A 25,244-nucleotide genomic window follows, 5' to 3' on the forward strand; every position below is an offset into this window, starting at 1 on the left:
AGCAGCCCGCGCCACGTTTCTGACACACTGCCCAGAAGGTTGAGCACCCTTGATCTAAACCCTGCCCCATTGTTGCTATAACCCTTTTGGCAATTGTATTATATTTTATGGCGAAACTCAAATGACGCGCTGTTTTTCTATCTTTTGAGAATAAAAGTATTAATGATAAGCGAGAAATATATGATTGTTGCCATTTGCGAACAATTTTTTTGTGTGTGTGCGCAAATGGTAGAGAGAGACACAGTTTCCTTTTCCTTGTGGAAACGATTTGAATTGTAATTGTTAATATTCTCATGTGTTTCCTTTTCATTAGAATTCTAGTGTCGCGTATAAATATTTGGAAGCATTTCCTCGGCCCGGTCATCTAACTTCAGAACAAGGGTGCCCTCAACATTTGGGAGAGTATGGGCTACTTGAGTGATGAGGAAATTAACTGATCTTTAAATATGCCGCGGGTCACTTGAGTGATGTGTGAATGGTGTTACGGGTCAAGCCACGTGAGTGATGCGCGGATGGTGCCACGGGTCATTCAGTTGATCTGTAAATATGCTGTGAGTCACTTGAGTGATGTGTCAATGGTTCCACAGGTCACTCAGCTGATCTGTAAATATGCCGTGGATCCCTTGAGTGATGTATGAATATGTCGCAGGCCACTTGTGTGATGTGTGAATGGTGCTACGGGTCACTCAACTGATCTGTAAATATGCCGCGGGTCACTTGAGTGATGTGCGAATATGTCGCAGGCCACTTGAACGATGTGCGAATGGTGCCACGGGTCACTCAACTGATCTGTAAATATGCCGCGGGCCATTCGAGGGATTTGGGACGGTAAGTCTAGCGAATATGTGCCTTGAGAGCCACTTGAGTACTTTGGAGCTGAATCGCGGGCCGCTTAAGGACTCTGGAAATGTGTCGCGAGTCATTCAAGTTACTTTGCTGCGGGTCACTTGAGTGATGTGGAACTGCACCGTGGGCCGCTCAAGTAATCTGTAAATACAGTGGATCCCACTTATAACGTTTTTAAAAAAAGCCTGAAAAAACGTTGTAAGCGGAATCGACTGCATGCAACTAAAGATATATATACTACTATTATTACTCCATGCATGCAACGGGTCACCAATGCCGTCTCAACGCATGGTCCCACCCGGGCACCTCACAAAAACGAGAACCTCTTGAAATTTTCGAGAATTGCCCATGATGCTCTTCAGATGGCACTGCGGGTCACTAAAGTGATCAGGAAGTGTGCCGCGGTCCACTTAATGTGGAGCAGCATTACGGGCTACTTAAGTGCTCTGGCACTGTGTCAGTCGAGTAATTATCTCTTGCCTCTATCCCTAGGATCCGGGACAATTTTCATAATTTTTTTGGTTTTTCGCGCTATATAAATCAACTACAGAAGGGCCCGTGAAAGTCTGACGGCGGGGGCGTACAAAATACAACCAGCCTAGGTAGCCCTGCTCTAGCATGTGGAGGCCGTGAATTACGTCGGGTCACTCAACTGATCTGTATAAATATGCCACGAGTCACTCAAGTCTTGGGAACATGTGCCGCGGCACCACGGGCCGCTCAAGTGAGCTGGAACTGTTCCTTTGGTCCCGTTTAATTCATTTTCACAAAATTACGTTTGATTTAACGGGCTCTCAGATGACTGCGAGGACCACATCTGGCCCGCAGGCCATGGGGGCGGGGGTGGTGGCGAGCATGTATGCCTCCACCACATGGCAAGGCAATCATACATGCTCTAAAAAAAAGCGTCACGGGTGGAAACACTAGCAGGTGATTATGCTGCATTATTCAGGGGGGGAAAAGTAATGACAGAATTAATCACCATATTAATTTATTTTCACGTTGCCATTGTTGCGGCAACAATCGCCAGGACGACACAGGAGCTGTTATTGTATAATGTGTGGGTGACTTTTTTTTAATATTAAATTCCTCTTTCCTTTCTCATAATAATAACCTTGCCCCAGGTGGCTCATGCCATGGAAACACGTGCTGCTGCGAGCCCCGGCCACGCCATTGGTCAGATCCCGGAGGATGGGTCCCATCGCCTCTTGGGCTTTCGGCCAATCAGCGCGCGCGCGGGGATCGGGGACGTCGTCGGCGTGGCTGTTTATCGTCTCCCTTCACTTGGCTTGCTTTGGCGACTTTTTTCTTCGGAGCGGTTAGCAACTAGCATATAGTTTTTTTCTCGCGATATGTAATAATAATACCCATATCCTCTTCTAATTTTTATTATTATTTTCGAAATCTCAAGAGGATATTGAGTCAGATTTCCCTTTCTTTTTGTGTTTTAGAAATCGAGGCCATAATAATATTATTGAAAAATCGGGACTCTGTTTTGTTTCTTAATAAGAGCCATATGAAAGGGAAGGCCGTCTTGGGGGGGGGGGGGGGGGCACACGTCCTGGAGCAGGGCAAGCACGGATCCGGGGAGGGAGATTTTATAGGGGCAATCGGCCCTTCCAAGTGACGATTAATATGGGGGGTGGGGAATTTGTCTGTCCCGTGAAATACGGGATGGGTCCTATAACTCGCTTCTTCGAGATACATCGCCCCGAATCCGCCTGTCTCCGATCCATTCGAAGCTGAATATACGTCTACTTTCGCTCCATTCGCAGCTGAGGATGTTGTCTACCTCGGCTTCATTCGCAGTTGAAGGTATCTGCCTCAGCCATGGCCCCCACATCAGTGCCGTCTTAAGGCATGGGCCTACCCGGGCACGGCCCGGGGGCCTCAAGAGAAAAGGGGCCCCACAAAAATGAGATCTGGTTGAGATTTTCGAGAACTTGCCTGGTGGGGCCTCAGAAAAATCATTTGGCCCGGGGCCCCACGATGCTCTTAAGACGGCCTTGCCCCACATACTAGATTGGGGCGCCTAGGCTGGAATCTTTGGTGGGCTCTTCTATATTGAATTTAAAGCGTGAAAAAAATATAATTCTCCAGGGCTGGAGCCCTGTAAGCCCCTCCTTTGTGGAGGGGGCTCCATGGCCTCGGCTTCATTCGAATCTGAAGATGCCTGCTAATGCTCCATTCACAGCTGAAAAATGCCTGTCTCCGTTCTATTCCCAGCTGATGATGATGATGTCTGTTTTCGCTCAGGCGCGGATCCGGGAGGGGGGGGGTGTGCAGTGATGGGCCCTTCCAAGAGCCAAATAGTATGGGATAATTGGGGTCTGCCCCGTAAAATGACTATCAAACGAACATGCACAATTCGGCCCTCTTTTCACACCTTCCCGGATAAGCACCTGGAGCAGCCAGGGCCGTCTTAACACATGGGCCCACCCGGGCACGGCGCGGGAGCCTCAGAAAAACGAGAAGTAGTTGAATGTTTCAAGAATTTTCCAGGTAGGGCCTCAGAAAAATCACTTGGCCCGGGGGCCCATGATGCCCGTAAGACGGCCCTGGGAGCAGCTTCCCCCCCCCCCTCCCCTCTGAGATCTTTCGTGTGCCCTGAGCCACACTTTTCATGGGCACCTCTAGAGGAAATATACAGCATGAATAAAAAAATGATAGTGATTGTCCCTGGGCATCAGGGCTGTAGCCCTGCTAGCCCCATCCTTGTGGGAGATGGCCCCACGGACATTTTTTTTTTCTGAGGGCCCTTCCCCATCTGGCTAGAAATGCTTGCTTACCAATTTGCACGCTTGTCTCCAAAACTTTTTTGCTAGATTTAATTTTCATGAAGGCCCCCCCGTCTACATGCGAGTGGCCGAGTGGAGGCCACGGTTGGTCTGGAGGCCCCCCCCTTTACATGGTTGACATACCGTAATTGTTGTTAATTAATATGGAAGTCATAAGAGGGCCGAGCGATGTTCTGGAGCCAACAACGATGGCTACCCAAACAGAGCTCGGAATGAATTCTACTTTTTTTGTACTATTAGTTTGCTTTGGGGGGTTCCCAGGGCCCCCACCCAACATAATTCAGAATAAATTCTTTGGGGGCGCGCGAGTCCCCTTCCAGTTGTGGTGATGAAATATTTTTCTGTCCGATAGCCCGAAAAGATCTCGATATTCCACTTAGTGGCCCTGACAGTGCTTTGAATCATATATGCTCAACCCGCGGGACAAATGTGGCGCTCGGAATCGTCTGATGGGGCCCCGCGACATCAAACCTAATTTTGTAACAATGAACTAAGCAGCGTGACCCGTGGCACATTTATAGATCAGTTAAGTGACTTGGAGTCAGAGACGGATTAAGGTCGGTTGAGGGCACAAAATAGAATACTCGGGGCCCCCATTAAATTAGAAAAAGGTGTAAAGTTGGGGTTTTTCAGGGGAGGGAGGGCCCCTTCAGAAGTTGGGGCAGAGGGCTCGCGCCATTAAATTCGCCTCTGTCTACAGTGTAGTTCCACATCAATTAAGTGACCCGCGGCACATTTACAGCGGAAACCAATGAAGTGGCCCGCAATCTCATAAAGGTTCAGTACCCTTACTTTAAATCTTAAATGGATGGGGGGGGGGGGGGGAGGGCTGACAGGGCTTAAACCCGGCACAATAGTTATAATTTGGTTTTGTTTTTCACACTATAAATTAGGGCCCATGAAAATCTGCCCAGCCCCTAGTGGCCCTGCGACAGGATGCATGGAGGTCGGGATATAGCGACTATTAAAGCCGGTTGCTATGCCCGGAGAGTGCGGGCCACTTCATTGGTATGAAAACGTGTCGCGGGTCACTTAGGTAATCTGGGATTGTTCCGCGGGCCACTTGGAGGGTCACTCAAGTGATCTGCAAATGTGAGATCACTTAAATGAGCCACTTTGATCACGTGGAACTGCAGCGCGGACCGCTTATTAATTGCCCTTATCAAGTGCCTCATGGGCCACTTTGGTCATGTGGAAATGTGCCGCGGGCCACTTGAGTGATGTAGAAAAGGGCCAGGGGGGGGGGGAACCCTGTTCTACATCACTCAAGTGGAGTTCAATTGAGTTGCAAATGTGAGATCACTTAAAAATGGGGCTCTTTGATCATAAGGAACTACACCGTGGGCCGCTTATCAATTGCTCTTATTACGTGTACCACGGGTCACTTAAATAATATAGGAACGTGTCGCGAGAGTCGATCAAGTGATGTGTAAAAATGTACCACTGAGTTCATTTTTACTAAATTAGGTAACTTCTCAGGTGACTGTGAGGACCACATTTGGCCCACGGGACATGGGTTGAGCACACATATATGCTTTAAATCTTAAAATGATAGTGTGGGGGTGGAGCTGACACTGCTGAAAGCCGGCACGCGATTCTTATAATTCTTTTTTTTTTTTTTTTAACGCTATAAATTCACTATGAAAGCCCCTCCCCCCTATGAATATCTGCCCAGCCGTGGGGACCCTGTTACAGGATCCATGGAGGGCCGTCTTAGAAGGCCCCAGGGCCAAGTGATTTTTCTGACACCCTACCTGGAAAATTCTCGAGAAATTCAACAGCTTCTTGATTTTCTGAGGGGCCCCCATGAATATCTGCCCAGCCGTGGGGACCCTGTTACAGGATCCATGGAGGGCCGTCTTAGAAGGCCCCAGGGCCAAGTAATTTTTCTGACACCCTACCTGGAAAATTCTCGAGAAATTCAACAGCTTCTTGATTTTCTGAGGCGCACCCCCCACCCCTCTCTTGAGGGCCGTGCCCGAGTGGGCCCACGCGGCACTGCCACGGGGAACAAACAACACGACAATATAAGCAAGCCGGTTGCTATGCGCCTTCATTTCCTCCATATGTGAAAGCACTGCCTAACGCCTAGCAACTAGAAAATCTCCGAAAGATTAGAGAGAGAGGGGTGGGGGAAGAAAGTGAAAATCTCGCCAAATTTGGCGACGAAAGATTTTGAGTTAACCTTCAAAAAACAAAAAAAAAGCAGACGATCGTTTTATTTTTCATTCTTTCTTTTTGCACATAATCATTTCACTTCTGGAAAGAAGAGCGCCGGAGTCGGACGTGCGCGTTTTGTGTTTGGCGCGATTCCCCAACAAGAACTAGTTCTTTTCGGCTCTTGTTTTCTATTAATTTCACTTCTTTTTTAAAGAAGAAAAGAAGTTGTTATTGTTGTGACAAGCGAAAGGAAAATTGATTAATTGTTGCGATTGTTGTTGTTAGGGGAGGACTTCGGACGACGATTGTTCTTTAATTAAACGTCGACTGTTATGTGACCGTTTCTTAAATATATATATTTTTTTGTAATTCTACAAACACAGAAGCATTATTGGACATGGCGAGGAACATGAGGAAAGCGTAAGTTGCTATTGTTATCACATTATTATTATCATCATCATTGTTGATTTGTATAATGTGTGTCTGTTGTTGGCCTCCCGGCTAAAATGTGTGTTTGCAGGAGGGGGGGGGGGAGAGTTTCAGTTCGTCCCCCCCCCCCAGCAGGGGTTTCAGTTCCAGTGCCGGACTTGGGTAGCCCGCCCGTACCGGGCCGTGAAATATTAGCCGCAATAAGCGGAGATCAACTTGAAGGGTAGGGGTGCCCCCCCCCCCCATGATCTCAATACGAGACTGTAGCGTGAAATTAAGGAAAAGAAAAAGTATTCTTTTTCTCAGGGTCGGGAGCCGCACTGGGCCGTAAAATAGCCGCAGTAAATCTAGAGATGAACTTGTAAAGATGGGCCCTATGATTTCACTAAGAAGGTCATAGCGTGGAATTCAGGAGGGGGGGGGGGGGTTACAGGGTCTGCAGCCACACCGGGCCGTAGAAGAAGCGGAGATGAAAAAGTTGCAGGGTCCGGTAGCCTCGCCGGGATGTCCGCCGTACCCGGATGCCAGGAGAGTTCTTCCAGCATGGCCCAGCCGCTAGGTAATCCGCTTATATCCCGCAAGGGACAAACCGGGGGCCATGTTTGGTGTTATGGTAGCCATATCGGGCCGTAAAATACCGTCCATACCGTCCGGTAGCCACACCGAGTCGTAGAAGCGGAGGTGAAAAAGTTACAGGGTCCGGTAGCCACACTGAACCGTGAAATAGGAGCCGTAGAAGCGGAGGTGAAAAGTTACAGGATCCGGTCGCCACACCGGGCAGTAAAATAGGAGCCGTAGAAGCGGAGGTGAAAAAGTGACAGGCCCAATAACCAAAGCTGCATTAAGATCTTTCAAGCGGCTTTGCCAATAACCGTCTGGTACCACCACCAATATACTTCTCGGAGCTTCACCACACAATCAGTTACTCTACGGAACAGGTTTTGAGGGAAAAGAAGGTGTTTTACTTTTTGTGATGAATTTCCTTTCCCTCACAAAAATTCACTCTCCCCCCCCCCCGGGCTAAAAAAGTTTCACCTTTAAAAGTTACAGGGTCCGGTAGCCGCTCCGGGCCGTAAGAAAAGGTTACAGGGTCTGGTAGCCACACCAAGCGGAAATGGAAAAGTTACAGGGTCCGGTAGCCACTCCGGGCCGTAAGAAAAAGTTAAAATATGAGCCGCAAGAAGCGTAGATGAAAAAGTTTCAGGATCCAGTAGCCGGGCCGTAAAATAGGAGCCGTAAGAAGCGGAAATGAAAAAGTTACGGTGTCCGGTAGCCGCGCCGTGAAATAAGAGCCGTAAAAAAGTGGAGATGAAAAAATTACAGGGTCCTGTAGCCACACCGGGCCGTAAAATGGGAGCAGAAGTAGAAATGAACTTGAGTGGGTGGGGCCCTACGATGATGTCAATGCGAGATGAAGACCTGGGGCCCCGGCCTAAGTGTGTGCGTGTTTGGAGGTTTCAGGACATCTTTGGACAGCCGCACCGGACCATGAAATAAGTTCCCTCACGAACCGGAGATATACTTGGGGGGGGGGGGGGGTGTGAAGGCCCTTATGATGTCAATACGAGGCCGTATCGTGGAATTACATAATCGTTGTCGCCAGGGCCTGTTTCTAGCATGGGCAAACGTGGCACGTGCCCAGGACCCCAAAACTAGATGGCTTTTGTATTCTATATGCACAGCCCATGTGCTCCCTTCTCCCGCGAAGACTCTGCGCCGAAGACTACAAAGATCGCTCCTCTCCCCCCCAAAATTAATTTATGCGCAGGTCCCGTGTAAGTCCAGTGGTAATTCGTGAAATAAATGGTCTGCAATTGTTCACGGCATAAAAAAAAACAGGTGAGTGCAAACAATGTTTTATGCCGTTTTCTAAAAATGCCGTTAAAAAATGTGCATAGCAATAAACAATGGTTGTGTGCTTGAGTGAAGACAGCAACAATGGTTGTGCATAGAAAAAAAAATGGCAAGTGTGGCAACAATGGTGAATAAGACTAAACTTGGCGTAGCAACAATAATTCTCGAAACAACAATGATTGCCCATGAGAACTACTTACAAGAATGAGAACTACTTGAAGCAAGTTACAATGATTGATAAAAAAAGATTTGGGCTACAATGATTATTCTTTCGAACGGATGCAGCAACAATGACCACCTGAAAAGACGAGCGTGAAAAACCAGGGACGACAGCAACAATGGTTGCGCATAAAAAAACCAGGCGTGTCAACAACCGTTAATCAGGGAAAAATAGGCATAGCAACAATAGTTTTCGAAATAACAATGATTGTTCATGAGAAACAGGTTAACATTAAGGCTAGAAAAGGTTTTCTTAAAAACGGATGCAGTTACAATGACCGCTAGAAAAACCACAGCATAGCCATGCACAACAATGATTGATTATTTCGTCGGGGAGAAAAACCGGCATAGTAACAATGATTGGTCAGAAGAAAACTTGGCATAGCAACCATGTTTGTCAATAATAACGGGTAAAGTTACAATTATTGATAATAAAAAACAGTTATAGCGCTACAATGGCTGCTCTTCGATACAGTAGCAGCAATAATGAAACAAAAACGGCATAGAGCAACAATGATTGGTATACAAGAAAGGTTCGCCAACAATGGTTGTTCACGGAAAATACCAGGTATAGAACAATGGGTGGTTACGGGGAAGACTAGGAAAAGCAACAATGGTTTTGGCATAAAGACAAACACAGCCATAGCAACACTGGTTGTTCTTGAAGTTGCTTTGGGGAGAGAGAGAACAGTTTTGGAAAAATAATTGTTTCTTTCGCCTCAAAAAAATATATAGGGCTACACTTTAACAAAATAATTCAACAATGCTTTCTAATGGAAAAGGTATTCTTTAAAAAAGAAGTGTGTTTTAAGAATGTATCCCGCCCCCTCAAGCCGCAACACAATGGTTATGTTCTCTTACCCAAAAAAATAAATTATCAACAATATCTTTCTTGCTTACAGCAACAATGTCTTTTCTTTAATTTTTTTTTTTAAGCAAGGCATTTTTTGTTATCGTTTCACACATAGGCGGGTAATCAGGTGGTTCTCAAGGGGGGGGGGGGTGTTATTGTTGTGATGAGATTAAAAATATATGTTGTCAATGAGGTGGTAGGAAGAAGAAGACCGAACAACACTCTCACCTATATCAAATTAATAGAAAAAGAAGATTATTATTACTTTCTTCTTTTTCTTCAGTTGGCAACAACAACAGCGTTTTTGAAGGTCAATGTGTTTATGTGTCGAATGGCATCATTTTGGCATCGTTCGTTGTTTTTCTTCGACTGACGACGCCCATTATCGTGAGTGCCAATAATCATAATGATGATGTATGTTTTTAACAATCGAAACCGTTAATTGTCACCTGGATGTGCGCGATATTCTTGTCGGGGGGAAAAAAGAAACGTGAAGAAATATCTCTACATTTTAATTCTCTTGTGCATTTTTTCTTTGTTGCCGTTTATCATTGAAGAATACGTGTACATTGCAATATCCTTTTAATCACCGTACTAAACTCGGAATCACATTGTTGCAGTTTCCTAATCATTATCCCAATGTTGGCATAACTTTGTTGCAGAATCCTAAATCACCATCCTAAAATTGGGATCACACTGTTGCAGTTCCCTAATTACCATTCCAGTGCTGGAATCACGTTATTACCGTTCCGTAATTATCATTCTGAAGTTGGCATCACATTGTTGCAGTTTCCTAATCACATTTTGCGGTGGCGAGTTGAGAATTACATTGTTGTAGTTTCCAAATTTCAATAATGGTCGGAATGACATTGTTGCGGTTTCCATCCTAAAGTAGGAATCACATTGTTGCGGTGAAAAAAAAAAAGTTGGAATTGCATTGTGGCAGTTCCCTAATTGTCCCAATGTGGGCATCATATTTTGTTACCATTCCCTAATTACCATTCTGTAGTTGGAATCACATTGATGCAGTTTCCTAGTCACATTTTTGCAGTGGCGAATTAATTGAGAATCATATTGCTGCAATTTCCAAATTTCAATCGTAGTTGGAATCGCATTGTTACCTTCTAATATTGTAATTACATTTTTTTTCAGTTCCGAATCGAAGGAAAACATCGTTATACTTTTGTTACAACGTGGTTCTAGATTCTATAATCGCCATTCCATTAACAATGACTGTTACAGTTCCCCCATTGCCCATTCGAAATTTAGTTACGCATTGTTGCATGTTTCCTAATCATCCATCCTAAAATTTGAATCAATCGCATTGTTACCGTTATTTAATTGCCATCTTAATGTCGGAATCGCGTTGTTGTCGTAATCGCTAATGTAAATATCATAAATAATAATATATATCTAATATATAATCTATAAAATATCTAATATATAATGTGTATAAAGTATCTAATATATAATGTGTATAAAGTATCTAATATATAATGTGTATAAAGTATCTAATATATAATGTGTATAAAGTATCTAATAATATACCTCTAATAATAATAAATGTTTAATCTCATTGTCAAAGTTGTCTAATTGCCATTCCAAAGTATGAATAGCAGTATAATATTGTTGCAGTTCCAAAATTGGAAACATATTGATGCAGTCATCAATCCATATTAATATCCTAAACTTAGAATTTCATTGTTGCTTTTGCCGAATTGCCACCCTAGAGTAATAATTTCATTGTTGCTCTTCCCTTTCAGAATTGATGGAAATCTAGAATATTAGTAAAAATTCATTAAAGAAATCATTTTAGAACTTATGAATGTTCAGAATATATTAATAGAAATTCTAAATTACATATATATATATATATATATATATATATATAATGAAAAAAAATTATTCCGTAATTAATAAAAGTTCAGAGTTGATAGAAATCGCAAATTAATGAAAGTTCAGAATTGATAGAAATTGTAAATTAATGAAGGTTCACAGAATGGATAGAAATTCTAAATGAATGGAAGTTCAGAATTGATAGAAATTGTAAATGAATGAAAGTTCAGAATTGATAGAAATCGCAAATTAATGAAAGTTCAGAATTGATAGAAATTGTAAATTAATGAAGGTTCACAGAATTGATAGAAATCGCAAATTAATGAAAGTTCAGAATTGATAGAAATCGCAAATTAACCGAAATTCAGAATTAATAGAAATCGCAAATTAACCAAAATTCAGAATTAATAGAAATCGCAAATTAACCGAAATTCAGAATTAATAGAAATCGCAAATTGACCAAAATTCAGAATTAATAGAAATCGCAAATTAACCAAAATTCAGAATTAATAGAAATCGCAAATTAACCAAAATTCAGAATTAATAGAAATCGCAAATTAATGAAAGTTCAGAATTAATAGAAATCGCAAATTAACCAAAATTCAGAATTAATAGAAATCGCAAATTAATGAAAGTTCAGAATTGATAGAAATTGTAAATTAATGAAGGTTCACAGAATGGATAGAAATTCTAAATGAATGGAAGTTCAGAATTGATAGAAATCGCAAATTAATGAAAGTTCAGAATTGATAGAAATCGCAAATTAATGAAAGTTCAGAATTGATAGAAATCGCAAATTAATGAAAATTCAGAATTGATAGAAATTGTAAATTTATAAAAGTTAAGAATTGATTGAAAATCAAGAATTTTGATGAAGATTTACAATTTATGTAAGAAATAATTTCGGAACCAATGAAAATTTGAGATTAATGAGGAGGTAATTTCAGGATCAATAAAAGATAAAAGTCTAGGGGTGGGGGGGGGGGGCTATATAGGATCCCAGTTTTTCCACTCAACAATGCGACACTGGATACATTTTCGGGAAGGGGAAAAGAATCTAGTCCGCTATCACTAGGACGCCATCTTGGAATTCGGGTGAAAAATTTTCTGTAACTAGTTTCTGAATAAGAGACCATTATTAGCATGCAATGCGATAATTACCAACGTTATCGGAACTGGATATCAATTTTTTTTCAAAGATAATTCACATGATAATTACAGTGTGCGTGTGTGTTTTTACAGATTATGACGCCCGTTACGATATGACACAATCACAAAAAAATTGTGTGATGATGATGATGCCCTTCACGTTAAAAAAAAAATTATCATCAGGAAGAGACATAACAAAAATCACATCCTGTGTCGTTCAAATCATAAGCTTAAATTACTGTGGGAAAAATACATTGTTGTTGAAGAAAGCATTGTTTTTAAACAGTAACGGGATTGTACTGGTTTCAGAACGTCGAATAAATCATCATTGTTTTATCAGAACATTCATTAGTAAACGAAACAATTTGCGTCTTTTTATTGATGAGCCATTGTTGTCAGAGCATCGTTTCGTGAAATAATGGGTGTCTTAGTATCGGTGAACCACACTGTTGTCAGGACATTATATAAAAATAATGGATGTTTATTGTCGGTGAGTAATTGTGAGAGCATCGTTTTATGTAGCAACCTGCGTCCTATTATCGGTGAATCATTGTTGTCAGAACATCGTTCCATAAAATAATGAGTGTCTTAGTATTGTGAGCCATTGGCGTCAGTACATAATATCACGAACTAATCAGTGTCTCTTTTTTATCGGTGAGCAGTCCCGTCTTAAGGCATGGGCCCACCCGGGCTCTGCCCGGGGGGGGCCTCAAGCGAAGAGGGCCTCACAAAAATGAGATCTGGTTGAATTTTCGAGAATTTGTGTGGTAGGGCCTCAGCAAAATCGATTGGCCCGGGGGCCCATGATACTCTTAAGATGGCTCTGTCGATGAGCCATTGTTGTCAGAACATTGTTCCACGAAATAATGGGCATCGTTTTATCGGTGAATCATTATTGTCAGAACATTGTTCCACGAAATAATGGGCATCGTTTTATCGGTGAATCATTATTGTCAGAACATTATTTCATCGAAATAATGGGCATCGTTTTATCGGTGAATCATTGTCAGAACATTATTTCATAAAATAATTTGTCTTTTTAGCGGCATCATTGTTGTCAGAACATTATATCACGAAATAATGGGCGTGTTCTTTTATCGATGAGCCATTGTAGTCAGAACATCATATCAGGAAATAACGGGACTCCTATTTTCGGTGAACCATCGTTGTCAAAGTATCGTTTCATTGAGCAACTACCGTTCTATTATCGGTGAGCCATTCTTGTTATAACATTGTTTCGGGTAAAATTATGAGTTATCGGTGAGCTGTTATCAGAACACTCCCTCGTAAAATAATGTGTACCCTATCATCGGTGAATCATTGTTGTTAGAATGGCATAGTGTGAAATGATGTTTTATTGTCGGTGAGCAATTATTGTCAGAGCATCTTTCGTGTAGCAACTTGCTTCCCATTAGTTGTAAAAGATTGTTGTCAGAACATTGTTTCATAAAAAGATGGGTGAGCCATTGCGGGAAGAAACTGTCAGAACATTGTTTCTTAAAATTATGGATGTCTTATTATATCGGTAAATCATTGTTGTCCGCACATAACATCATGGAATAACATGTCTTGTTATCGGTGAGCCATTGCTTCATGGAGCCACTGGCGTCCCATTGCCGGCGAAGCATTGTCAGAACATTATATCGTCAAATAATGGCGTCGGTGAGCCATCGTTTTCCAAACAACGGGTGTCATTATTGTCGAGCCATTATTATCAGAACATCGTTTCGCAAAAATAATGAGTGTCTCATTATCGGTGATTCATTGCTGTCAGAACATTATATCATGAAATAATGGACGTCTTATCATCAGTGAGTCATCGTTTCCCCCCCAAAGCAATGTTGTTATTAGCCAACCATTGTTGTCAGACCAGCGTGTTAACAAAAAAGTGGCGGGTCATCGGTTATGAATTCCAAATGGTCCAAAATTCAATGTCCAGCGATGGCCCAACTGGCAGCGAATGACGTCATAACGTTTCGAGATAACGTCAGAAGAAGATGCCATGATGATGATGATGCCGAGAGCCAGGGTTATTATGGTATTCTAGATATGAAATGTTTTGCTGGTATTTTTTTTCCGTGTTATCTTTTGTCTGGTCTTTATCAGTGGCATTTTCTCTTATGGCGTTATCGTTTTCTTTAGCGTGTTATCGGTGCTTGATGGTGATGATGATGCTCTTTTCGGGAATCGTCCGTGTTATCAGGACCCCCACAAGTCAAACACAGGCCGAGAAAAAGTGGATAGCATTTGTGGAATGCAGGCAGCCGCAGTGATGGCAACCTTTTTTTTAATTGTTGGTACTGCACTGGGCTCTTCTTTGGTGCAGCGTACCCAGGGCTGGACAAATCTCCAAAAATTTACATGCCCGAATTCAATATTTTCGTGCTAGCACATGGTTGTGAATAAAAAAAAACACTTCCCGGTCAAAATTTTGATATGCTCCAGCCATGTCGGTCACGGGGGAATGGGGGAGCGGGGCTATAGCCCAGGGCGGTAAGTTTTCGAAGAGTAGCAAAGAAACCATAAACCTACAGAGCGAGGTAATCGAGCGAGCAATAGAGTGCTCTAGAGCAGTGGTTCTCAACCGGGGGCCATATGGCCCCCCTAGTGGTACTGGGATACTTTAGGGGGGCCACGAAAGAAAATTTATAAAGGGGCCATGACAGGTGGTTTGGAGGGCTGCAGAGAGCTGAGAAGAAAAATTAAGGTGTGAAGAAATAATGCTTTTATATTAGTGACTATATACACTTACAGAATCCAACAAAACCACCCATAAAACCAGGGCAGCCTTAGGGTGTGGACCCAAAGCCGCTTGAAAGATGCAGCTTTGCAGCTTTGGTGTGGACCCACCCGATCCTCACCGCCCACATTTTGCAGAAGGTCCCCAAGGATGGGGTTTTTCGCAGACCCCGGCTAGATTTTTCACAGACCCCTCTATATTATTCAGTGTGAAAAACAAAAAAATGATGAAAACCATATCAGGCCCCGGGCTGCAGCTCTTTCAGTCCCACTCTTGTGAGGGGCCATGCCCGGGGGGGAGGGTCTCATGTCCATAAGGGACTCCACCTTATGATATTTTGTATAGTACAATAAATTTTGAACATAAGTAGGAAATATGCAGGCTGTTTATTTCCGGCTAAGTATAGGACTACCATAGCATCACTTTGCCTAGGGGGCCCACGATGTTGAGACGGTCCTGAATAGAACTCGGATTAACGGGGAGCTCAATAAATTCTAGGCCAGTGTCTGGAGGCCAATCTTATTTGCAAAATTTTCATTCAGTATAAATTCACTGAAAAAATCAATTCAATACGTATAAAGGATCTTGCTTCTAAATGAGGGTCAAAGACGCTGGGTAAGACAGGGGAGCCACGAGAAAAAATTATGCTTGAAAGGGGGGCCACGGGCAAAAAAATGTTAAGGAACGCTGCTGTAGATCAGTGGTTCTCATCCCGGGGCCATATGGCCACCTTGCGGTCCTGGGATATTATGGTGGGGGGGGGGGAGGCACGGGTGAAGATTAAGTGAAAGGGGAGCCACGAAAGGTAGTTAGGGTCCACAAAGAGAACTTTAAAAAAAAAAAAGTTGGCTTTGAAGAAATAAAGCGTTCTAATAAGGTATGATGGGAAAAAATGTGACCGGAATTCAGAAGAGTCTCTTAGAACCTGAACCATTTCGATGCATGGGCCCATCCGGGCATGACCCGGGGGGCCTTGAACACCACTTGATCTGGGACATCTGATGTTGGGACACGTGCTGCATAAGCCTCTCTCCGCTTCCGCCCCCCCCCCCCAAGAAAGAAGCTCACTGAACTCTAGCCCACGGTAGACTCGGGTCCAAGGTGATGTGTCGAGAGGGGCGATTTTTTGTGTAGGTTCGTTGGATCACCCCGTATCTTACGAAACAGGCCAATTTCTCCATTTATTTAAATTCTTCGAATGGGGGGGGGGGGTGATCGTTTCTTCCTCCCCCCCCCCCCCCGTCTTTCCCAGGAGTCTACAGATCAACCTTATTTATAAAGTTTTTGCTCATTATAGTTTCTCTTAAATTTAATTCAATAAGCAAGAAGGATCTCGCACCTAGATAAGAAGGGGGGGGGGGGTTCATGAGAAGGTATGTGATCCAAAGGGGGCCATGGAATAAAAAAAGTTTGAGAAACACTGCTCTAGAGAAGTGAATCTAAACCCTAAGCGGTCCGTGGTGCACTTCTACATCACTGAAGTGGCCTGCGGCATGTTCAAAGATCACTTGAGTGACCCGCGGTACAGTTCTAGAGCAGTGTTGAGTGACCTGCAAGCACTTGATGCAGTGGTGCAGTTCCGCATCACTCAAGTGGCGCGCAGCATATTTCCAGAATCACTTGAGTGACCCGCGGCACACTTCCAGACCGCTTGAGCGGCCCGTGGTGCCCATTTCCAGATCACTTGAGTAACAGTGCTAGAGCATTTAAGCGCCGGAAACCCCCCCCCCTCCCTCCCACCTCCATTCCGTGGTGCTCCACATCACTCAAATGACCCGCGGTACATAGGTGCCAATGCTTCCAGATGCATCCGATTTTTGTCTCTTTTATAGAAAAATCCTCAAATTATGCTTTGCTTGAATGAAAAATTCCCTAGAGAAAAATACTCTTTCAGTTCTTGCAATTCGAGGCTGTGGCCATATTTTCTCAATTTTTTAGGATTTCAAGTACGAAAGAACTGGAAGTTGTCGCCAAAAGTTGCCAAATTATTGGTAAAATCACCGGAAAAAATCTCCAACGGTGGTGGGAAATTAAGTGCTACTGCGTTGTACAGTGAATTAAAATGGACTCTATGGAGAAAAAACAAAACAAACATTAATTACGTGAAAAATATATGACGTCATATTCGTGGTCATAATTTTCTTTTGCAAGTTGGCAAAATAATTTCAATTGGTGATTTCAGTGGGGCGCCATTCAAGTAGGCTTCGTTCGTTGAAAATACGGGGGGAAATGGACATTTATTTTAAAAAAATCGGGACGGTGAAAAATACGGGAACGTCCCGGGAAAACGGGTCATATAGTCACCCTATGCAATACTAAAGAAAGTTCCCAGTTTTCCCTTTTATTTGTAAGACGTTTTTTTCTTCAATGCGAAATATCTTTTAATTTCATATCGTGATCAACTAACTGCACACATTTTCCCAAGTTTGGGAATTGGCACCTATATTTAGGGGGTCATTCAAGTATTACGTCAGCATCAAGGGGGGAGGGGGTTTCGGATTTGCTGACTTTTGATGACGGGGGGGGGGGGGGGTTGAAGGTTGCTTACGTCATGAACCACCCGTTTTGATCAAATGGAATATTCTAAGCTGCTGACAAGGGGGGGGGGGTCAGTGTTTTGCTGACTTTTGCTAACAAGGGGGCAGGGGCATAGCTAGAAATTTCGTTCGGGGGGGGGGGGACCAAAGTGACAGAACAATGGATTTGGCCATCTTTTTCCCGTTTTTCGGTCATTTTCTCACATTTCGGGGGGGGGGGCTTACGTAATACTTGAATGGCCCCCCTTATAGCTAGCTAGCTCACTTGAGTGACGCGCGGCGCAGTCCCGGATCAGTTAAGTGGCCTGCGACACGTTCTTAAACAAACCAGTGAAGTGGCTCCGCACTCTCTCTCTCCCCCCTAAATATTGAGCACCCTTGTCGTGGACGTTAAAATAACATGCACTCACCACCGCGTTGCATGTTGTTATCATGGCGGTTTCTGACATTCTTGAGCAATATATTGGGGGAATATGACTCGGGAAATTTCTCTCTCTCTCATACTGTGTATTTTTAGCATTCCGACCCCGAGCATTCCCGTCGTGAATTGATTCATGTTGTCCAACATTGTCAAAAAGAAAGGAATGAAGAATGTGCTACTCTCGGTGGGAATCGATATATGACAGGTAATAGCAGTTGACGTTTTAAGTAAACATGGGAAAGTCAAATGTATGCAGCTGTCCCCGTTGCCACTCTTCTTCCTTTTCTGTGTTTTCCGTATGAGGATAGAGTGGAATTCAAGAGAAATTAGGGGCCGTTCAAGTATGACGTCATCATCAATGGGGGGCAGGAGGGAGGGAAAGGGGGTTTCCGATTTGCTGGCTTTTGGTGACAAGGGGGTCGGGGTGGGTTTGGATAATACTTACATCATCAACCACCCTTTATGAAAATATGAGTTAGGATTCAGAGGGGCAGAGCTGATGACGAAATTTTGCTGACAAGGGGGGGGGGGGGGAGGCAGTGCCGTCTTAACGCATCACGGCCCGGGGGCCTCTTGAGAAGAGGGGCCTCACAAAAATTCAATCTGGTTGAACTTGCTTGGAAAATTTGCTTACGTAATACTTTAATGGCCCCTTATCCATTATTGCAGTGGTTCTTCGTGTATTTTCGGGGGGGGGGGGGACATGGAAGCTTTCTTTCGATTTAATAGGGATACACATGCATCTCTTTTACGCATATGGCGTCATTCAGGTATTACGCCAGCTTCGAGGTGGCGGGGGGGGGGGGTTTCGGATTTGCTAATTTTTGATGACAAGGGGGAGGGGAGGGATTGAATGTTGCGTACGTCATCAACCACCCCCTTTTGAAGATATGAAATATTCTAAGCTGCTGATGAAATTTAGCTGACGGGTGGGTGGGGGTACCGGTGTTTTGCTGACAGGGGAGGGGTCAGAAATGGCTGAAAATCTGCTTACGTAATACTTGAATGGCCCCTATGTAGCGGTTTGAGTACGGCTCCAGCGTATTTCTAGGCATCGAGTGTGCATTTGATGGGACTACTCCCTCCTACGGATTTGTAGTTATATATTATACAATTCTTCCTACGTATTGCAAGCCTCCTATGCATTTCTAGGATTGGGCAAGCCTCCTACGTCGTCTTCGTAGTATTGGGAAAGGCTCTTGCGTATTATGAGAGGCGTGCAAGCCTCCTACGTGTTCCTAGGATTGGCGAAGGCTTTGTATGTCAATTGTATTACGTAATTATGTGTTACCTAATTAGCTCCGTATTACTAATTATGTATAATGAAATTTTCCTAAATATTTTGAGTACGCACGTACATAGGGATACGCAAGTGTACAGTATTTGATGGGGGGGGGGGAAATAGACACGCCTCCTACGCGCAGCATTTCTAGGGATTGAGCCAGGCTTCGACGTATTTCTAGCTATGCGCAAGCCTCCTACGCATTCCTGAGCGTTTCTAGGGATTGAGCCAGGCCTCGACGTATTTCTAGCTATGCGCAAACCTCCTACGCATTCCTGAGCATTTCTAGGGATTGAGCCAGGCCTCGACGTATTTCTAGCTATGCGCAAGCCTCCTACGCATTCCTGAGCGTTTCTAGGGGATTGAGCCAGGCCTCGACGTATTTCTAGCTATGCGCAAACCTCCTACGCATTCCTGAGCATTTCTAGGGATTGAGCCAGGCTTCGACGTATTTCTAGTTATGCGCAAGGCTCTTACGCATTCCTGAGCGTTTCTAGGGATTGAGCCAGGCCTCGACGTATTTCTAGCTATGCGCAAACCTCCTACGCATTCCTGAGCATTTCTAGGGATTGAGCCAGGCTTCGACGTATTTCTAGCTATGCGCAAGCCTCCTACGCATTCCTGAGCGTTTCTAGGGATTGAGCCAGGCCTCGACGTATTTCTAGGGGATTGAGCCAGGCCTCGACGTATTTCTAGCTATGCGCAAACCTCCTACGCATTCCTGAGCATTTCTAGGGATTGAGCCAGGCCTCGACGTATTTCTAGCTATGCGCAAGCCTCCTACGCATTCCTGAGCGTTTCTAGGGGATTGAGCCAGGCCTCGACGTATTTCTAGCTATGCGCAAACCTCCTACGCATTCCTGAGCATTTCTAGGGATTGAGCCAGGCTTCGACGTATTTCTAGTTATGCGCAAGGCTCTTACGCATTCCTGATTCGCAGTAGGATGGGGGAAAAGAGGCTCCTGCGTATTGCCAGAGGTGCGCAAGTCTCTCGTGTGTGTGTAGCATTTGAAAAAGCGCTCTGCGCTGTCAAGACTTTTATATATAATCGGCTTTTCAGTTTTTCGAGTGAATCACAGAAATAATAAGGGTAAAGCCTGTTGCAGGAAATCGTCCACCAGGTGGCGTGGAAAGGAAAGTCTCAGACTGATAGCCACGACATTTTTATTGCCTCTTCCGTAGCTAAAAATGTTTTCGTTATAGTCGTGACGCAAAAAAGTTTTCTTCCTTTTTAAATAACTATGTAAAAAAATGCATGCATAGTGATAATGATATGGAGCCTCCTCCCGAAAGCGTTGCTTTCTTATGTGCGGGAGGGGGGGGGGGGCGCCAAATGTGACCTGTTTTCTTTTATAGAAAATTCTCTGGTGTGTTTTATCGACGGGGAGAAAACCGCTTTGGACCGGCGCTGCTGCTCGATTATGCACACACAGACACACAAGAGCGATGGAGCCGCCATGTTTCCCATCATGTCCCGTTGTGATTAGCGCAGTGTGCAAATATACAACCACAGCTGATAAGCTTGTGTGGGGGGGGGGGAAATATTCCGAAGAAGCAGCCGCGTCGTTGTTAGGCACAGTTAAAAACCCAGGGCTACACAGGGTGCATGCGTAGCATTTTTACTGGCGAACCGCAGGGCCGTCTTAAGAGCATCGTGGGCCCCCGGGCCAAGTAGTTTTTCTGAGGCCCTGCCTGGTAAATTCTAGAAAATTTCAACCGAATCTCATTTTTTGTGAGGTGCCCGGGTGGGCCCATGCGTTAAGACGGCACTGGCGAACCGTTGATCCTAGAGGGGTGTAGTTCCAATTAGGAAAAAAAAGTTTATCTAAATAACGGGTACATTACTCAGAAATGCCATTCATGTTTCAAGGGGGGTTGTGCGAAGGTTTTATTTCCTCTTTTCACGTGGGGCCCGCTTTAAGTGACGTGGAACTGTGCCGCGTGTCACGTAAGCGATCTGCAATTATGTGGATAACTTGTGAGTGAGCTGGAAATGGGGGTGGGGGAACATGGCCCCCCCCCCACAGGGGGGGGGGGCTGACAGGGCCCGGGACAGTTATCATTTTTTGCTTTTTCACGCTATAAATTAACTACAGTAAGGGTCCGTGAAAAATCTAACCAGGGGGCCCGCAAAAGATCCTAGCCTAGGGGCCCCGCTCCAGGATGTGGGGTCCATGGGGGGATTTCATAACTGTGCTCGGTAATTGTGCAGTCACGGGTCACTTGAGTAACCTGGAATTACAGTCGAATATCGTTATAACGAACTCCAAGAGACCACAGAAATCACTTCGTTATAGCGAAATTTCGTTATCACGGAATTCCAGGTTTTAGCATTGTTCCTATGTAAACGTATCGACCAAGTCGATTAGAAAAGTGTTCGTTCGCTAAAACGAGATTTTCGCTATAACGGGATTCGACTGTATTAAAATGAAGCAATTAACTTTTTATTCAGTTCCCCCGTTTTGGCCCCCCCAAAAACCCAGTTAGAAAGTTGTTGCCCTGTGTCTCTCTCTAATGATGCCAACTAAAAAAAGAAAGAAAAAAAAAATCTCCATGTTTCTAAGTGCAATATTCACCGAGATATACAAGTCGAATCCCGTTTTAACGAATACCGTTATAGCGAAATTCTCGTTTTAACGAACGCTTTTCTAATTCCTCCAAATAAGTTTACGTAGGAACAATGCGAAAACCTAGAATATAACGAAATCACATTTTAACGGAGTGATTTCTCCGGTCTCTTGAAGTTCGTTATAACGGGATTCGAACTGTATTCGGAAAACCGCGTTAAAAGCGGGTAAAACTGTTTTTACCTCATTTAATGCTGCCCCCCACCCTTTCTTCCGTTTCTCGAATATCTCAGTACATATTTAGGGTGACCATACGTCCCGTATTTCCCGGACAATCTCGGTTTTCTTTCTTTTTCTTGCCGTCCCGACTTTTTTGCAAAAGTGTCCCGGTTTTTCCTGTTTTTTTACATGACGCCTACTTGGATTTTTATTATATTATGATAATTACAACTATAAATAAGAACAATAATTTGTCTTGTTGAACGTTTTATTTCGTGGAATTCATTTTAATATACTGCAATTTGCAGTAACGCTTGGTTCCCTGCCATTGTGATTTTTCGTAATTTCAGCAATATTTGGCAACTTTGTACACTTTCGGCGTTGTTCTTGGCGATGTCCCGTATTTGGAATTCCAATTTCCCGCATTTCTCTCGAGGAAATATGGTCAGCCTATGAATATTGTACTTGGAGAAACATGGAAATTTCTTTCCACATAAGTGATCTGGCCGTAGGAATGTGCCGATTTAAAGAGCGAGTCGTGCCATGTTTGCAGATCACTTGAGTGACTCCAGTTCCTTGAGTGAATAGTTCCAGACCACTTAAGCAGCCCGTGGTAGTTCCACATCACTCAAACGGCTGCTCTGGGACTGTGCCGCACGTCACATAAGTGATCTGTAATTAAAATGTGTTATGTGTAGATGTGCCCCGGGTCACTTGAGCGAGCCTGAAATGTATCGCGGGTTGCGTGAATGCTCGGCAACTGTGCGGTCATGGGTCACTTGAGTGATTTGGGAATTTGTTGCCGTCACTCGAGTCATCTGGAAATGTGTCGTGGGCGGCTTGAATTAACTGGAACTGTGCCGCGGGAAATTGAACGGTATTTAAAACGGCTTTTTTAAACGGTATTTAAACGGCCGTTTTAAGTGCTCTGGAACTGTGCCGCAAGTCACAAGCGATCTGTACAAGCGCCACGGGCTATTTGAGTGATGCGGAACTGCACTTCGGGCTGCTTATATGCTCTGGAATTGTGCCACGGATCACTCAAATATATAATCTGTAAATATGTCACGGGTCACTCAAATGACCTAAAAATATGCCACGACTCGCTGTAAATGTTTCGCTTAGTTCATTTTTACAAAACTAGGTTTAAGGTCTCGCGTGCGACTTCAGATAAATCCAGGGGCCACATTCGTCCCATGACCTCAAACCTAATTTTGTAAAAATGAACTAAGCGGCACATTGTCAGATCACTTAAATGACCCGCAGTGCAGTTCCACATCGCTCTTAAGTGGCAAGCATCACATTTACGTACTGTGGTGCTGCTTGATATCACTTAAGTGGCCTGGACAGGTTTTCACTTCAGTTAGATAGCAGGCGGCACATTCCCAGATCATTAAAATTATCTGCAGGGCTTTTCCCAGATCACTCAGGTGGGATGTGCGGCACATTTGCAGATCACTTAAGTGACCCATGACACAATTGCATATCACTCAAGTGGCCCGCGATTCGTTTTCAAATTAATGAAGTTTCCCGCAACCACCTAAACGCCGAAAAAGCAAAGGTGCTCAACCTTTAGGAGAGCGAGGGTCACTTCATTCCCTTGAAATGTGCCACGTGCTGCTCAAGTGAATTGCAAATGTGCCGCGGGAGGCTTAAGTGTGCTGGAACTGGAGTCATCTGATGTGTGGTCCGCGACCTTAAACCTAATTTTTAGAATTGAAGGAAGCGGCACATTTCCGGATCACTCAAGTGACCTACGGCACACTTACAGATCAATTGACCTGCGGCATAGTTCCAGAGCACTTTCGCCGCCCGCGGTACAGTTCCACATCTTTTTAGTACCCCGCAGCACAATCCCAGGTCACTCAAGCGGCCCGCTGCAGATTTATAGATCACTCAAATAACCCACTACACAGTTAGACAAGGGTTGAGCACCCTTAGGTTTACTCTAACAACCGAGCCTGTGGTGGAATCATTCAATCATTGCAGATGTTTTGCTGCTACCCCCCCCCCCCTTCCCTTTCCGAAGGACCCGCGATGATGTGACACTGATGGCCTTGACTTTCAAACTTGTTTGTTATAAGCCTAGTGTAAATCCGTGTGAGGTAATATCATCATCTGGGTTCAAGGCTAATTCATTCATAATGTAACAAACAGATTGAAATCCGGGTCGTCGGCGAAGAGAAGAAAACATGCTTCTTTTTTTTTTTTCTAGGAAATTCTTACACTAAAACATGATAGTTTTTGTCCCCGGGATGTATGGTCTTCCTCACTAAACTCTCCCGTTTTTCCCCCCATCGTTGAAAGTGACGGTTCCCTGCGAGATTTCTTTTTCAAATCTCTTTACACTTTCATTCTGATTTCCACATGATGGAAATCTCAACTTGTGATATTGATTTTATCCAGGTCCGTAACTAGGCTTGGGGGGGGGGGCCCAATGTGAATGAGGGCCCCCAAATCCCCTCCTTTTCTGAGCTTAACCCTTTCAAGTGAGGCCCTCAAGTAAAAAGTCTGCCCCGAGAAGGCATTATATATGTGACCTTGATTCTATCTCATAAAACTCGGTTCTTATTTCCGTATTGAAGGAAGGTAATACGTACCTTGATGAATCACACGTGCTCAACCCATATCCCGCGGGTCAAATGTGGCCTTTGTAGTCATCTGAGTTGACCCTTGACCTCAAAGCTGATTTTTGTGAAAATGAACTAGGCAGCACATTTCAAGATCACTGCACCTGCGGTGCGTGCTGTTCCACGTCCGTCCCTTGAGTGGGCCCGTGTAGCAAATTTTCAAATCATTTAAATGTCCCACGGCACATTCACAGAGTCATTTAAGTGATGCAATCCATATTTTTACAAATCACCGAAGCTCACTTAATCACTTTCAGATCACTTAAGCGACCCGCAGCGCACTTACAGATCACCACGGCACATTCCCAGATCACTTGAGTGACCCCCCCCCCCCGGCATGTTTACAAATCACTCGAATAACTTGTGGCACTGTTTTAGATCACGCAAATCACTTGCGGCACACTTACAGATAATACGTACTTAAGAATCACTTAGGTAGCCCGCGACAGCTTTTCACAAACCAATGAAGTGGCCCGCATCCCCACAAAGGTTGAGCACCCTTGCTACATATCGTGTAAGAGAGAAAATGGTTTCCCCTCCCCTCTCATTCCTCCGTCAGAATTTCCGCCTTTCCGTATAATGGAATGTGACAGTTAAAAAAAAACACTTTTTTTGTTCACACCATTTAGTTCTGTCTTTCTGCACGGTGTGAAAAATGACTGCTTCTACTGAATTGTTGTTGTTCACACACCCCCCCCCCCCCT

At 44.1% G+C, this 25,244-nt stretch overlaps 1 protein-coding gene across 1 annotated transcript in view; it reads left to right on the top strand.

The window, feature by feature from the left end:
• The first annotated feature begins 5,894 nt into the window (after nucleotides 1-5,894).
• The window catches only part of LOC149070826 (ras-related protein Rab-20-like), a 49,397-nt gene continuing 30,047 nt past the window's right edge, over nucleotides 5,895-25,244 (top strand). The window contains exon 1 of the mRNA XM_089248684.1: nucleotides 5,895-6,224. Coding sequence (XP_089104810.1) covers nucleotides 6,202-6,224 — 23 coding nt within the window. The 5' untranslated portion in view covers nucleotides 5,895-6,201. The remainder of the gene's footprint in view (nucleotides 6,225-25,244) is intronic.

Source organism: Pholcus phalangioides, unplaced genomic scaffold (genome assembly GCF_987345545.1).
Source record: "Pholcus phalangioides strain wild (caught in Gottingen) unplaced genomic scaffold, Ppha-v1.0 ptg000020l_1, whole genome shotgun sequence".
Taxonomy (NCBI): domain Eukaryota; kingdom Metazoa; phylum Arthropoda; class Arachnida; order Araneae; family Pholcidae; genus Pholcus; species Pholcus phalangioides.